Source organism: Bos javanicus, chromosome 12, assembly GCF_032452875.1.
Source record: "Bos javanicus breed banteng chromosome 12, ARS-OSU_banteng_1.0, whole genome shotgun sequence".
NCBI classification, from domain to species: Eukaryota; Metazoa; Chordata; class Mammalia; order Artiodactyla; family Bovidae; genus Bos; species Bos javanicus.
Genome location: NC_083879.1, coordinates 31,853,323 through 31,869,918, shown reverse-complemented (window position 1 = coordinate 31,869,918; position 16,596 = coordinate 31,853,323). Strand labels below are relative to the sequence as shown.

Here is a 16,596-nt window from a genome sequence, read left to right as displayed (position 1 = left end):
GAAGAATACATCACAGGCTTGTGATTACTACATCCACCCTACTGTATATAAGACAGATAACCAACAGGGTCCTACTGTATAGCACAGGAAACTCGTCTGTGATAACCTATATGAGGAAAATCTGAAAAAAGAAGGAATACATGTATATGTGTAACTGAATCACTTTGCTATACACTGAAAGTAACACAAAAACTATAATCCAATAAAAGGGACAATTGCATAATCTTCTTGAGTATTACAGTATGTAAAAAGAACATGTTATATTCAAAAGTGTAACCAAAAGGTGGGGATATTAGGGTTTATGGTTTAAAGCAAATATTGGTACAGGATACCAGTTTTATAAACTTAATTGCTTTTATATTCAGTTAGCTGGAACATTAATATTCTCTCTCTTTTTAAAATGTTTTATAGGAGGTTCAAAATGGAAGACTGTTTAGGCTTCTAGCAAAATTGGGAACAATCAATGAGAGGCCGGAGTAAGGATTTACAGTATTTTACATCATGTTTTCAATCAAGGGCACTGTTTTGCATAACCAGAATGAGTATACCTTATTGTTACTGATTTTATTTGGGAAAAGAGAAGAATTCTCATGTGAAGTGACCTTTTAAGCCTGTTGTTAGCCATTAGGGTGGTGTTTTTAACCACAGCCCTGGTTGTGGTTGTCCTTAGGGATTACACATGCACAGAGAGAGAGAGAGAGAGAGAGAGACACACACACACACACACACACACACACACACACACACACACACACACACTACACTGTGTTAAAAACCTCTGTTGTGGTTTGCCTATAAGGGAACATTTTCTGCCTGTCAGTACTGCCTCTCTGCTTTTTGAAGCCTGTTCCTTTTACCATGGTCAGATTGGATCTTTTTGATATTTCTGATTGTTTCATGCCTCTTATCTTCTATTAAAGTGCATTGTTACAGCTGTCACATGAGTGACACTGGAAAGGAGGCATCACCATCTTACATTTGTTTAGTTCTGCCTTGTTTGTGAGTTAAAGTTATTTATATGTTCAACAAAGAAGCAAGGTTGATGTTTATGCTTCATACCTGTCCCAAAGACAAGGTGAAACAGTAGCTGTGGTGACTGTGGTAGAAGTTACCCTTCAGGATTGTTAACTGCTGTTCATAGAGATAGGTGGTAGATAAATACCATTGCTTGAGGGAGTTTTTTTGATGACAAAATTTAAATTCACATACCTTTCTTCAAAGTTAAAAGATTCAGTTAGCATTTTCCCTAGCGATTTTTCTAAATAAAATGTGGTCATATGTTGAACCATTTTAAAAGTTTTTAATTGCTTCTTCTGGCATTTATCTCTTTATTTAAAAATATGTGCTTAAGTGCTGTTTCTTGATTTTTCTTCAGTGTTTCAGTTTTTCTTCAGTGTATATAGCTCAGCTAATGACTGTCCTATGGCAGGTGAGGCTGTATTTCTCGTACACCCTTCCTTTAACTAAAGACACATACACACACTGTACCACTTAACCCCTGAATTTTGAGATGAGTATTCAGTGTTGACATTATTAGAGCAAGGTAAATACTGTTTGTAGCTTCACCACACAGTAAATCATGACTACATTTCCTTTGTTTTGTATTTTGTTTTTTGTTTTCCTGGTGTGAATACTTGTCTTATGTAGAAAAATAAGCAAGTGAAAAATATTTACCACCAGTTCATTCTAAACTCCCCGCCGGATATAAAACATTCTTCCATATGGCCTCAAATGAGTAATAACCTCTCAGTTCCCTTTTTCCTCCACATTAGAAAAATTACCCCAGGGCCTCTGCCCTCTGCCCCGCTCGTGGCTGGTTGCCTTCCAGCCTGCTCACGCCCTCAGCTGAGACCCCGGGCTTCCCTGCACTCTTGCCCTGGGAGCTCTCCCTCTTGTTGTCCCCTCTCTGTGTTGCACACCCTGTTTCTTGCTTTTTGCATTGGTTTACTCTTCTGCTTTAATAAATCACATCCTTCTGTAGCTTCCTGAGAAAGGGGAGTTTTCCCCAGTGTTTGGAAGTCTAAAAATATCTTTATTCTGCTTTCATACTTTATTGATAATACGATTGGGTATATGCCCTCAGAAAATTCTTTTTATTAATGGAATCTTTTGAGTATAGTGCGTATGGACCAGTTTCTTTAAAAGTAGAAAAGGTTTGCAGTGAAAAACCTTTCATACGTGACACCCCCAGTCTCTCCACTCCTCCTACCAGCCTTTATTAGTCTCTTGTACATGTTCCCTGAGTTAACAACTGTATATTCTTATCACCCCTCTACTTTAAAATATGTACAAACGGTAAGTTACGTACAGGGGTCTGTATATTGCACGACAGTGTGTTTTCTCATAACAGTGTGTTTTGGAAATCTTTGTACAGATAACGTTTAGTGTACGCACAGCAGTCTTCTCAGTAGTTAACAAACATGACCTAACTGAATCCTAGTAACAGCCCGTAGTGCAGATACTTCAGTATTCCCTGTTAATAGAGAAATTGAAGCATAGGTTAAAAGCCTCTGGGGTCACGCATAAAGTCAGGACTCGAGTCCAGACAACATGTGGTTCCAGAGTCTGTGCTGTCTTAACCACAGAGCCGTGGTCAGTGGCCGTGTAATAGTCCATCCTGTGGGTGCTCTGTAATTTGTCCCTCCAGTTCCTTATCAATGGCCTTTTGAGTTGTTCTCAGCCTTTTTGCTAGTGTAAGCAGTTCTGCAGGGACTGACTTAAGCATACTTAATTTTGTGTGTGTACAAGTATAGGTCCAACTCTGATTATGAAGTCAGTACCTGCTGGAATTTGTGACTGGAATTTGGCAGCTGTTAGAAGGATTTGCCAGTGTACAGTGCGTGAGAGTCTTTCACTAGCAATACTTTTTGCGAACTTCTGGGTTTTTGACAACCTGATAGATGAAAAATGGAATCTCAGTACAGGTTTTTTGGTATTTACTCACAATGAGCACGTTGCCTGTCTTTCTGATTCAATTCTGTTTCCTTTTCTGTCTGTCTAATCCTTTGCGCATCTTTATTTCCAGCTGCACTTTGTCTTTTTGCTGTGTAGGAGCCAGAGGGATCTGACCTTTGTGATCCTTTCTTTTAAGTTTGTCATCTTTCTTTTGACTCTGCTCAGTTTTTTCCAATACAGACATTTTTATAGTAGTCGAATTGATCAAATTTACTTTTTGCTTCTGGATTTTGAGTCACGGTCAGAAAGTTAGCATTTCTACTCTTAAGATCTTATGAAGGGATCATCAAGAATTTTCTAGAATACTGAAGGTTTCATTTTTTTTCATATTAAAATTTTTTATATATTTGGAATTTATATAGGATGTAAGGTGTGAATTCACCACCACCCCCACCACCCACAGAAGTCCAAAAGCTATTTATTGCATAGTCTAGCTTTTCCCACTGGTTTATTAAGGCAGCAGCTCTTTCACACTATGTTAATGAGTGACATTTAAAATCTACTAGTGTTAGCTCTTTCTTATCTCTTTTATTAAATTTATTAGTAAGCTTAAGGAGCAGTTGTGTTTTTTAGATGTGGAGTTACCTTCACCAGGATAATGGCATGTCACTGTATTTGCTGATGTCTGCTTTAGTATCCTTCAGAGTTTACGATGTTCTTCATTTAGTTACAGTACACTAAGTTTATTCTTAGGTGTTTTTTCTTGTTGCTGTTATCAATGGGAATTTCCTCCATTCTGTCTTCTTAGATTCTTTGTTATCCAGTATATATGAAAATGATTGATTTCTATCAATTTTGTAGCATGGGACTTCTAGTGTTTGGGTAGTTTTTCAGTAGATTCTTCTGGGTTTCTCAGTCGTGTCTTCATATAATGATAGTCATATTTCCTCCCTTCTCATTTCTGTACTTTTGATGTCTCTTGAGTGACTGTGTTAGTACCTCTAATGCATAGTTCAGTACTAGTAATGATAGTTTCTTTCAGAATTTGAAGCACTGCTCCATTTATTGTCTTTTAACTTATAGACAGACTCAAAGCCATTTTCTTTCCAAGTTTTTCTTCATCCCTGTGCTTTTAGGACAACCCCCGCTCTTTTTTTAAATCATTGATGTGCAGAAATTCACAATGATGTGCTGTGATGGTGAGTTTTTGATTCATTCTGATGAATCAACAGATGGGCCTTTTAACCTTGGGAATTTATATCTTTTAGTTCTTGGAAGTTGTCTTACTGTTTCTTTGCAGACCTCTTTCTGGCATTCACGCTGCTTAGATGTTAGACCTTTGCAATTGATTTTCTAATATTCTCTTCTGTTTTCCATATTGTGTCTTAGTGTTGTGCTTCGTAGCCAAAAATCTCAACTTATTTTGTCTGAAGTTAAAGCGTTTTTTCCTAATGCTTTAAATTTGTACTTTCTAGGCAATAATCTCAACTTACTTGGTCTAAAATTAAAGAGTTTTTCCCCTAATCCTTTAAATTTTTTGAATTTCTGCGATATTTTAAATTTCCAACAACTTTCTGCTTTCTGAATATTTCTGTCTTACAGCATTTAATTCATTTTTCTCTGAGGCTGTCAATTATAGATTTTTACTCAGTGGGTTTTTAAATTTTTTATTTAACTTTTATTTTGTCCCCTGAAGTATCTCACAGGAAATCCCACTACTGACTTCACCTTCAAGCACCCCACAAAGCATTAGAGCTCAGTTTTTTTTGTTTGTTTGTTTTTTTGGTTTTTTCGGATCTGCTAAGTCATGCTGCTTACCTGACTGCTTTTCACGTTTTTAATTTTTGTGACTATTTTTTGTCTCCTATTGTTTCTGATCCCTTTGTCCTTGTCTGTCTATACACTTTTTTAGACACTGTCAGTTGGCTGGGATTTTGAAAAGGAACAGAGATAAATGGGTGTGTTTAATCAGCTTTTAATTGAAAAACCCTGGAGTAATCTTAATAAAGCAGACACATGACTGTGGGGGCTTCCCTCTTTGTTCTCAGAATGCAGACCTCATTTTTACATGTGATCTAAGGCTGCATGGCCTGACCTCTCCCTTTTCATCCTTGCTTCAGATCTGCCTTTTTTTCCTTTTAATTTCCTCCTTGCCTCTTGTGCTGTCTGCCTGTCTTTTCTTGTACCCCTCCTTGTCCTCACTCAGGTCCTGCACTCTGATCCTCTTTTCTCCCCCAGCGCCATCCAGCCTCACTTGTCTTTTCTTGTTTAGGTGCTCCTTTCTCTATCCCTTGCACATACTGAGGCCTCTGACCAGGAGGCATGCTTCCTTGGGGAGAGCACCCATTCCCTCTCTGGAAAGCCTTCCTTGGCTTCCCAGGTGAATTCTTGTTTCTGGTCTATACTGTGTCCCTGTTTTTAACTAGCATTCTCTCCATATCCAATTGCAGCTTTCTGTAACCTGTATGTTTCATAGGTCACTGAAAACTAACAGTGACCATCTGGACAGTTTTCCAGCTCTTTGCCACTCACTTTCACATCATCACATGTTGGTAGGAAACCAGTGTCTACCCCATTTGGTTCAGCCCTAGACATTTCCCTGTTTTATGCCCCCAGAAAAGCAGAAGACATGTCTGACATCTCTCTCTACCCTATATAAAGAGGTCATTTGCTTTCTTCCCCATTTTATCTAAGGGTAGGGGCCTAAGTGAGGAAGGGATTGTGAAGTAGGAGTATGTAAGGGGGTGATTGCTTTGAGAAGTAGAAAATGGTAGTCATGTACTTCCATGTTCAGTGAGATTACTTTTTAAAATCTATGGGCACTCTGGACATAAAATTTGATTTAAAACAGCTACACACAGACCCTACTTTCTGGTTGATTGTAGACAACAGTAAAACTGGTTTTGAGTCTGAAGTATAAACATACAGCTTTGTGGTATAAGCATGAGTTATTGAGGTTAATATTCCCTTCCCTCAGGTTTCAGAAGGATCCTACCTGGTCGGAGACGGGAGACCGGTACCTGTTGAAGCTCTTTAGGGATCATCTTTTTCATCAGGTGACAGAAGCGGGTGCTCCTTGGATTGACCTCAGTCATATCATTTCTTGTCTTAACAAGGTAATCTGGGTCTGAAGTTTGAAGATTATGATGCTATGATCTCCAGTTTATAGAGCTGCATCTTGTACAAATACTGAGAGACGTAAGGAATTACATCTCTGTACTCTGCTGTAGTATACAGGGCATGTTATTCATAATTATTAGCTGCTCCCACTTAAGTAGCAGTTTCTAGAATGGGAGTATTTTTTAAAACCTGCATGAATAATTTCAGAATTTTTCACGGTGGTCCTTTTTGTTATGATCAAATGTCACAAAATGACTGCCTCTTCTCCCCCAACCCACCCCCACTGTCTTTTATTTACCAGCTGTAGTTTGTTTCAACATATGAGGCCATGAGTGGGAAAGACAAAAATACTTTTGTGTTTAAATATCTTTAAAAGTTGAATTCCTTTCTTTGCAGCCATGAGTCACATTGAGTGCTCTCAGCTCAGGGTGTCATTCAAGTGTTAAAACTGAGAGCCCAGTGCAGGGCATGCCAGCAGAGCCCGCTGTGATAAATGGGGGGGTAGGTGGTTAGATGAACCATGTTGGTAGAGGCATGTCATAAGTTTATTTAAGAGGCGAGCTTTGTGTTTTAGAGAGGGCTAGGAGGGATGGGATTTACAGAGGAAGGGAGGAATGCATTTTCCTTGTGAACTACTTGTAATCATGGAGAGAAATGGGTCTCCAGAGGTAAACCCTCGCCTTTGTTTAGGTTTGTATGTGAAACAGGGGTTGGCCACCTGTGGCCTGTGGACCAAATCCTTTGCCTGTTTTTAGACAACCTACAAGCTAAGAATTTTTTCTCACATTTTAAAAAGATTGTAAAAACTACAACGAACAATATGAAACAGAGGCTTGTATATGGCCCTGAAATTGAAAGCATTTACTGTCCAGCCCTTTTCTGCTGACCCTGGTCTAAGCTGTCCCTAAGTTGCAACGATTAGAGCAGAAACTAGCCACTGTGGCCCATGATTTAGATCTGTTGGCTACAGTATGCTCATCCCCAGATAAAATGGGTTTTATTTTTAAGCATACTTTGCCATGTTTGAATTTCCTTAAAACTCTTTAGAGTATTGTCAGTAACCTACATTAAGACAGAACAAGACTGTATGTATAATTTAGCTAATCTGGTACGATTTATATATTCATTTGTCCTTTTTCTTTCGGAGAAAACATTTTTTCTTAAGCACCAAGTGGAGAATAAGGCCACCAGATTTTAGAAAACAAGAGTCTATAGTATCAAAGCACCAGCGGGTAAAAATACGTAAAATTGGAATAAATACTGACAGGGAGAGTCTGTGGAATAAGCCACGAACAGACATTGTAGATGAAGGTTACTTATTGAGTCTTAGGATAACTGAAGCTTTGGAGAAAATTCTGTTTCATTTCATAAAATAACTGGGAGTAAATAAATAACTCAGGGTAAATAAAAGAGGAGTAAATAAGTTTATCCTAAATCTGAAAATGTGACAATTTTTTGTTTAGAAAAAGTGTAATAAATTAAAAGGGATGGATGGTCATTTTGGTGATACAAAAATTAAATTTTACATAGATTATTTTGGTGGAAATGACAGAAATTAGATGGTAAAATGATTTGAAAGGCTATTGTCTTCAGAATTAGTGTTAAACATTTTGATGAATTAATGAAAATGAAAGGAAAAATGTACATTGAAAACTAACAAAAGTAAAGTGAAAATCCTAACAGAAGTTATTTGGTGAACTCAGGATTCTTACTAATGCTTTATAAAGGCCTCATTAAAATATTATTGCCAGATCCTGATAGATAGGGATTTGATAATGATCACATACTGGCATTCACACAAGTGGAAATAACACAAGTAAACGTATGAAAACATTTGGTAACATTAGTTAAAAAGGTAAAAAAAAAAAAAAAACATTAAAAAAGGTAAATTAAAATAGCAAGGCACTCATTTGATGTGGTGTTACTGGTACATTGGTACAGATCATAAATTTGTGCTGTTTGATGTCCTTTGGAAATCATTTTGGCTGTATGTATTAAGCTATAAAATTCCTCAGACTTCTTGATTCCATCTCTCCTAGGGAAGTAATTCTACAGAAGAAAAAAATTAAGTAGCCAAATATGTTCATTGCACTGTAATTCATGATGCCAAAAGACTGGAAGATATTGGGGGAATAATTGAAGTCTGCATTTTATGGAGTATCAGCTGGATGGAAAGTATTGCACCCAAGTGTTAAGCGTGACAGACAGACAGGCAGCAACACAGGGCAACATTTTTAAAAAACACACCTGAGTTGAAAAGTGTGTGCACACTGACTAGTGATGTTAAAACATTTATGATTATTTAGAGGGGGATGTGACACAATTTAAAAAATTTTTCATATATTACTGTTGCACGTGTTGTCCTAAAATAGGCTTGCACTTCACATGTTGTGTGTCTGTCTGTTTCAGTTAGATGCTGGTGTGCCAGAAAAAATAAGCCTCATTTCCAGAGACGAGAAGAGTGTACTTGTGGTGACTTACAGTGACTTAAAGCGATGCTTTGAAAATACTTTTCAAGAACTGATTGCAGCTGCGAATGGTCAGTTGTAGTATTTGCTTAAAAAAAAAAAAAAATAGGCGGGATATGGCCAAGGAGCTTAACCAATAGCAAATTGCACTACAGCTGAACTGTTGTCAGCGTCTCATCTCACGTTGGGGAAGCACGCAGAAGATGAGCAGAGCTGCTTGCACTTGGGTCAGGTGCGCTGTTACTTGAAAGAAAGAATGTCTCCCTCAGCCCCGAGCTGTGGCTGCCGGCGGGGCCACACCTGTGAAGAATTTATTTTAGATCAAGGAGCACCATTAGGTGAATGATGTTCCAGCTTTTGTTTTTTTTCCCCACTTGTATATGCACTAATTTTAATTTTTTAAAGACTTTTTTCTGATCTTTGAATTTTTGCCATGTTGTATACTTATTAAGGGAAACTATTTGCAAGGACACTTTTGGGAAACCATGCTGGGCAACATTTTTGTTCACTGAGGGGTGCAGAATTTGCTCTTTTGGGGAGGGGTTGCCCTGAATAACATAACGGACCAGGTCAGTGATTTCATGGAAGTACAGTATAGTGCATAGTTCTTGTAAGAGTATTGTATGCAAGCTCTGTATGCCATCCACTGTTTGTTCAGATTGAGAGTTTTTTGGTGTGTTTTGTTTTGTTTTTAAGAACACAGAAAAATATCAGTGAATTATTGGGCATGAATTCCCCTCTCAGCTGATTTAAATCCTTTCTGAATGAGGATAGACAGACACTGAAGGAGCATATAGAACTCTTCGCTCCAGATTAAACCAGAGCCTTTAAAAAAAAAAAAAAAAGTGTTCCCCTGCTAATCAGATACATTTATGCCATTTTTTTTAAATAGAAAAAGAACATTAAGAAATTGTGTTAAAGGCCTGAAGGTCAGGAGTCTGTTGCTTTAGGTTCTTTCCAGTTTGCTTTTTTTTGTATAAAGTTCTGTTCTTTGAACCACAGCTTTACTATGGTACTTTACACTGGACACAGATGCAGAGACACTGTTCAGAAGACAAACTGCACACAGCAGTGGTCTGGCGTCGAGAGCTTTCTGAAGTCTTACAGCCTGGATCTGGAAGGATCACAGTCTGCTGTGCCTTTGCAGTCACTGCTTAGCCCAAAGTCATAGTGCTTTTGATAATAATAACTTTGTGGGGTATTCCTGAGTCAGTCAATCTCAAAAGTTTGGAATTATCCTCCTCTTAACTTTCTTAACATTTGGACGTGCAGTTGTCGCCAAACTTGGGTATTCATGGAATTTCTAGTCAATGAAATACCTGTACTTAGATACTGAAGACTGCCAAATACATAGGAATTTTCTTTCATAAAAACCAGTAATGAAGACTCTTATCTCCTTTCCCAGCACTGAATGTTTTACTAGCACTGGGTGCTCACCACACAACGATGAAGAAATGTGGAAACTCAGAAGGTCGGGAGGGACTTCAGGCACTTGCAACTGATGTGACAGTCTTCAATTTTAATAACTATTCCTATTTGTAGTTTTCAGAGAAGTTTTTAATATTTCTCTGTCCACTTTTTATAAGCTTTAAAATGATTTTCTCTGCCTTGAGATTTGCATCAAGAAAAAGCACCTCTTCACCCAAAAGCTTTGAAGACTAGAGACATGCTTTACATGTTTTAACAAGTGTGTTTGAGTCCACGTTTGGTAGCATCAGTTGTTGAGTTAAAAAGGAAATCAATTATTGCATTTGATCAGGATGGATTTTAAAAAGAACATAATGTTCACTATTCAAAGGATAATTAACATTTGCCACCATAATGTTCTTTTTTTATGTAAAAGGAACAAGAACTTGGAGACATTAACATGCAAAGGTCTTTTATCATTATTAGCTCATGTATTTGAGGAAGAGCAGCTGTCTTTTTATATGTTTTTTGACAAATCATATTGTAATTCTTTTGTACAAAAAAGAACTACTTGTATTCTAGAAGAAATATGAAATGCTTAATTTATAAGCGGGCTGGAGATTTTTTCCAATATTGTTTTCTTTGAAAATGAAAGGGGATCATCTATTTTAGTTTCGGGGTCTGGGAACTTTTTGAAAATTTAATTTGTGGACCAATGTTATGTGAAAGCTAAGGAAGGGCAGGGGTAAAATAGGGCTTGATTTTCTCATTCTGTACAGACCAGCAAACTTCCCTCTGCAAGGCAGGCTCAAATCACACACCCAAGAGTGTTGGCGTCATAAAACGCTAGTTTGCTTCAGCCCCTAGTAACCTCAGGACTTGGTTTGAATATAAAAGGTAGACAACTGATATGTTTTCACGAGTAAAATATTGTCAGCCAGAAACAGCTGGTGTCAGGTAAACTTTTTTTTTTTTTTAAGCTTTGTTTTATATTTATTTTTCATTTAGTTTTTATTGGGAATGGTTTTCAATAGCACTCTTATTAGTTCTGCTTAGGTGTTTTTTGGGGGAGCCCTCTTTTCCATAGTGTAATTCCACTTAAGAGGTTGTCTAAAAGTTAGTCTTTTTAATTCATAGGAAGATTTTAATATCTGAGAGTACTCAAATTAAGGATGTAAACTTCCCACACCTTCCTGTTATGACAGATATAAAAGCACAGAAAGGACAACCCTTGAAATCATGTAACATTGGTCATTTCAGCTTTTTGTACCTATTTTAAATTCTGTCAGTGCGTTTACTTCATTGTAAATATTTTTGAGGGCACCTTTGTGTTTTTGCCTTCAACCTTGGTTCTGTGATTTGGATGTCAGCAACTTCCCTGAAAAGCACCAATGTGTTAAGTTCTAATGTCATGACCCCGGTCTGGGTTATTTCATCTTTAATCCTGTTTTCAGTCTCTATGTGTACAGCAGTATTTTTAATAAAGAATTACAGAGAGAAGATTGTCCTTTTTTTTTTCCCTTTTTGGTACCAGTGCATTTAACAAGATGATGTTTGTCTTACGATCAGGACTTAAAAGGCTGAATATTTCATATGTGTTTTGGAGGAATTTTTGGTCTTTGGATAAAATGTTGGCAGATTTATTTACCAAGTATCTGTTAAATGCTTAACTTGGACCTGTTCTAGACACTAAAAATGCAGATATGAGTATTTGTTATTTACAGAATGTATAGTTACACCCAAATGTTTCTAAATAGTACATGGCACATGCTTCTGTGAAAGGGAGAGGACCTGCTTCTGTGAAAGGAATGACACCTAGCTCATTATTGATTCAGACTCAGTCTACTGTGTAGATGCAGGTGCCCTTCCCCCCACATCCTCCAGAAACATCATATAAGGGTAGAGAATGAAAATACGGCAAAACGTTAATACTCATCGAAACTGGATACTTGTTCACTAAATATAAGCATACTTCAGAGAGACTGTGGGTTCAGACCTCTGCAATAATGCAATAAAGTGAGTTGCATGATTTTTTTGGTTTCCCCTTGCATATAAAAGTTATATTTACGCTATCAATAGCTTTATGTCTAAAAAAATGTATATACCTTGATTTAAAAATCTTGCTAGACATCATCTGAGCCTTCAGCAAGTTGTCTTTTTGCAGTAGTAACAGCAGAGATTCCTGATCACTATAACAAATAGAGCAAGAATGAAAAAGTTTGAAGTGCTAAGAGAATTACCAACACAAACCATGAAGTGAGCAACTGCTGTTGAAAAACGGTGCCTTTAGACTTAATTTGATGCAAAGTTGCCACACAAACTTCAAGTTTGTAGAAAGCACAGTAACTGTGAGGCCTGTCTGTATTTTATTGAATGCCTGTTATCACATTATTAACCAAAGATGTATTAATATGTCTTTTGTTGCTCAGACATTATTGACCAGAAACGTATCAATACTTTTTTTTTGAAGAGAGTGATGCAGTTAACACTGTTACATAGTTGTACAATGAAGTTTGATCCAGGATTCGTTGTACTACTTAGGATTGTTATCATTCACATGTTGCTGCATTAGGTTTTTATTCCAGTCTTGTGTATATCATAAACAGAAACTTCTTAAAAACGGTGCATGAAGAAATTTTGAGTGAAAAGCTTTTTGGTGAACTTTATACAGACACTTTCTCTGATAGGCTGAGCGATATATATACTAGTGTCTTCAGAATATAGTTCTGATTCAGATGATGTGAACATTAGAGCAATAAAAAGACAAAAAACCTTAGTGATTGATTCTGATATGGAAAGTGGACATGAGACTCACTGGTGCTGGGGGATGCATTCTCCTTTGCCTCTACTGAAGAGTAGTTTGAAGACAGTGTTTCACGAAGATTAGAAGACTTTACAGGTGTGTCAGGTGTTCATATATTGAATGCAATTACCTGCAAAGTGTTAATGAAATAACAATGAATTTTGGGCCCAGTCAGAATAAAAATTGTTTGCCACAGCTGTTAGTTTCTGCAAAAAGCCCCCAGTCAGTAAAGAGTTAATGCCAGACATTGCTCTAGGAACCATTAGAATCCTGACCACAAAAAGTATTTGTGCTCTTGTTGCTCAGTTATGTCCGATTCTTTGTGACCCCATGGACTAGCCCGCCAGGCTCCTCTGTCCACGGGATTCTCCAGGCAAGAATACTGGAGTGGGTTGCCATTTCCTTCTCCAGGGGATCTTCCTGACACAGGGATGGAACCCTGGTCTCCTGCATTGCAGCCACCAGGGAAACAGCCATATAGTAGTTAAGAGGTAATAGTGATTATGTGATTAAATAACACAGGAGTGATTAAGTAACATAAAGGGTGTGGATCGGGTTGCCAAGCTGAGCAAATTGAAACAAAGAACACCAAGCCTCAGTCATGCAGTGTCACTTGTGCCACATGCTGTTGCTTAAGGAGAATTGGCAGAGCCAGCCTGATTGAAGGGGAGGGAACTGGGTGGGGGAGTGGCAGGAACACTGCTGAGGTTCACAGGGGATGGGAGAGGGTTGAGGCTATCTTTTGGATTGGCCACAGTGTCAAGAGCACATGTGAATTTAGCATTCGCATGACAGTTTGGGGGGGGATCTGGTCAATATGTGTAATTTGCATGTCCTTATCCCATAGATGTCATTGCAAGTCTTGAGGTTGGTTGAGATTATGAAGAGAATTCCTATGGGCTTAGAAGACCAAAGGTCTGGGGCAGTGCCCTGGGTTCCCTGGAACACTATCCACAGATCAGACAAAACCAATGCAAGTCAGAAATGACCTGTGGTGGTGGAGGGGCGGGGGGCATCTGGCAAGTCCAGAAATCAAGGTGTTGATGGGGAAGATTGAGACTAAAAAGGGCCATTGAGTTTAGCAACATGGCATTGTGGATAATCTTGTCAAGAGCAGCTCCATTCAGTGAGAGGGAAAGCTTGGCTCAAGTGGGAGGAAAGGGACCAGAAACAACAAGTGTAAGCCCTCTTTCAAGGAGTTTTGTTGTGAAGAGTAGAGAGAAGGAGTGGTAGCTGGAGGGGAAAGTGGGGATGGTTAGGGTTAGGGTGTTTGGTTTTGCAGGGTGAGAGAGGTACTAGCGTGTTCATCATATCCAGTGGGAAAGTGGGGAGTGGGCGGGGGTGGGGGTGGTGAGGTGCTGGCACGGTGCCCTTGGGTTGTGTTTGGTTGGGGGCTGAGTGCACCAGCGGGTGTTTTGAGTCAGTGTGTGGGTGCAGATGCTGGTAGGTAGGAAAATGTGACCAGGGGATTTTTAAGTTCTCATGATTCCTTCAGTTTTCCCATTAATGTGAAGGGTAAAACTGATGGTACCTATCGTGTTGGGTTGTTCTGAAAATTAAATGGTTTTTCCTTATTTTTTTTCAGCACTTGGAATAGTTGCTGGCACAGAAAATTCACTTGCTGTGTTAGAGTCTGAGCCTAAGCCCTTACTCTTTTTAAAATGGGTTTTTCTTCTGTGAAAAGTTGTGGTAGTTAATCTTTTTTTTCCTTTTGCATATCTTTTATCGAAGAATACAAACACAGGTTTGCAAGTAAGTGGACAGCTCAGTGAGTGAGCACAAAATGAATGCACCTACTACCCCACCCAGATCAAGAAATAGAACCTTCTTTATGGCATCTGATTGGTTTGTTTTGTTTTCTCTTAGATGTCTTGAGTTCAAAAAACAGAAGGCTAGTCATTCCTGTGTTGGAACCCAGGAGATTTTTGAAGTATTTTCTGGCCTTTGGAACCCAAAAGTCTGATAACATGTTTAACACTGAAGGGTTCAATAAACCTTACTGGGCCATCCTTCTGCTGGAGTAAAGAAAAAAAAACTATTCCCAAATGTACTGTAAATTTCTAAAGTCATGAGAAAACGTCTAAACTATGACATGACACCAATTCCTTGAGCATTCTTCAAATTGTTTGCCTAAATGAGTGACTTCTGAGTCAAGAAAACCAGTAATATTTTAAAAGGATTTCAGATTCTCATAATGCTTCTTGCCGTCTTCAGCTAATTGAGATTAGTCACATCCCCTTTTCTTGCTTTTATCCCAAAGAAAGTAGGCTTGTTTTCTTGGAAAATGTTTCTCCAATCTGGTTTGCTCATGGTGTTATTAGGAAGGTGACGGTGTGAGCGCTTTCTAAGACAACCTGGTGGTTGCTTATTCTGTGTCTATTAGTGATTCTCTAATTGTTTTCTCTTTCTAGGATGTAACCCACAAAACAAAGTTGAGTACTTAGCTAGTGTCCTTTTCTTACGGAAATTCTTGTCTCTGGATTTTGCCTGATTATTTTGTATGCTTTCCTGCACACAACCTCTAATACACACACACAGTTCTATTCAGTTCAGTTGCTCAGTCGTGTCCGACTCTGTGACCCCATGGACTGCAACACACTAGGCCTCCCTGTCCATCACCAACTCTTGGAGTTTACTCAAACTCATGTTTATTGAGTTGGTGATGCCATCCAACCATCTCTCCCTCTGTCGTCCCCTCCCGCCTTCAATCTTTCCCAGATCAGTCTTTTCAAATGAGTCAGTTCTTCGCGTTAGGTGCCAAAGTATTGAAGTTTTAGCTTCAGCATCAGTCCTTCCAATGAATATTTAGGATTGATCTCCTTTAGGATGGACTGGTTTGATCTCTTTGCAGTCTAAGGGACTCTCAAGAGTCTTCTCCAACACCACAGTTCAAAAGCATCAATTCTTTGGCACTCAGCTTTGTTTATTGTCCAACTCTCAAATCCATACGTGACTACTGGAAAAACCATAGTTTTGACTAGACGGACCTTTGTTGGCAAAGTAATGTCTCTGCTTTTTAACATGTTGTCTATGTTGGTCATAACTTTTCTTCCAAGGAGCAAGCATCTTTTACAAACACATACATTCTTCATTATGGTAATACTACTGTTTGGGAAAGCCTGCCTCATTTTTAATTGAGGGGACTTTGATCTGTAGCCAGCACTCACCCTTAGTCTGTACATTTTACTTGTGATCATGTTCATCTTAGATTTAAAAAAAAATTTTTTTTGCAGTATAGTTGCTTTATAGTGTCCTGTTTCTGCTGTACAACAAAGTGAATCAGCTATATATATGTACATATATCTCTTTTTCCTCTGGATAGGGCATGGCAACCCACTCCAGTAATTCTTGCCTGGAGAATCCCACGGACAGAGGAGCCTGGTGGGATACAGTCCATGGGGTCACAAAGAGTCAGACACGACTGAGTGACACAGCACACACGTATCTGTCTTAGGATTTCCTTCCCATTTAGGTCATCACAGAGTGCTGAACAGGGTTCCCTGTGCTCTACACTGGGTTCTCATTAGTTCTTTTACACGGAGTATCAATAGTGTGTATATGTCAATCCCAGTCACCCAGTTCATCCCCACCGCTCCTTACCCTCCTTGGTGTCCATACATTTCTTCCCTGTGTTTGTGTCTCTTATTTCTGTTTTGCAAACCACTTCATCTGGACCAGTTTTCTAGCTTTTGTTACACTGTTCGCGTGTCTTGATTGTTAATACAGCCACTCTGTGGGCTGATGGATGATCCGTGCCTGTCTTGAGCTGTATTTGCTGTCTATTTCTTGTGCTGGTTTAGCAGTTAATATTTCACGAGCATTTTTATGCTTGTCCCCCCTCAACAGCCCTAAGAAAACCAAGACCCCTTTTTTCATTTTCACACAGAATTGAAAATATATGGA

At 38.6% G+C, this 16,596-nt stretch overlaps 1 protein-coding gene across 9 annotated transcripts in view; it reads left to right on the top strand.

Moving 5' to 3' along the window:
• PAN3 (poly(A) specific ribonuclease subunit PAN3) overlaps window positions 1-11,390 on the top strand; it is a 123,083-nt gene extending 111,693 nt beyond the window's left edge. For 5 of the 9 annotated variants that reach the window (XM_061434883.1, XM_061434876.1, XM_061434875.1 and 2 more), the window contains 4 exons: window positions 412-476; window positions 5,873-6,011; window positions 8,425-8,554; window positions 9,889-11,390. In XM_061434883.1, the coding sequence (XP_061290867.1) occupies window positions 412-476; window positions 5,873-6,011; window positions 8,425-8,554; window positions 9,889-10,025 (471 nt within the window). In that variant the 3' untranslated portion in view covers window positions 10,026-11,390. The other 4 variants (XM_061434880.1, XM_061434878.1, XM_061434882.1 and 1 more) reach the window with 3 other exon arrangements.
• Window positions 11,391-16,596: the final 5,206 nt, after the last annotated feature.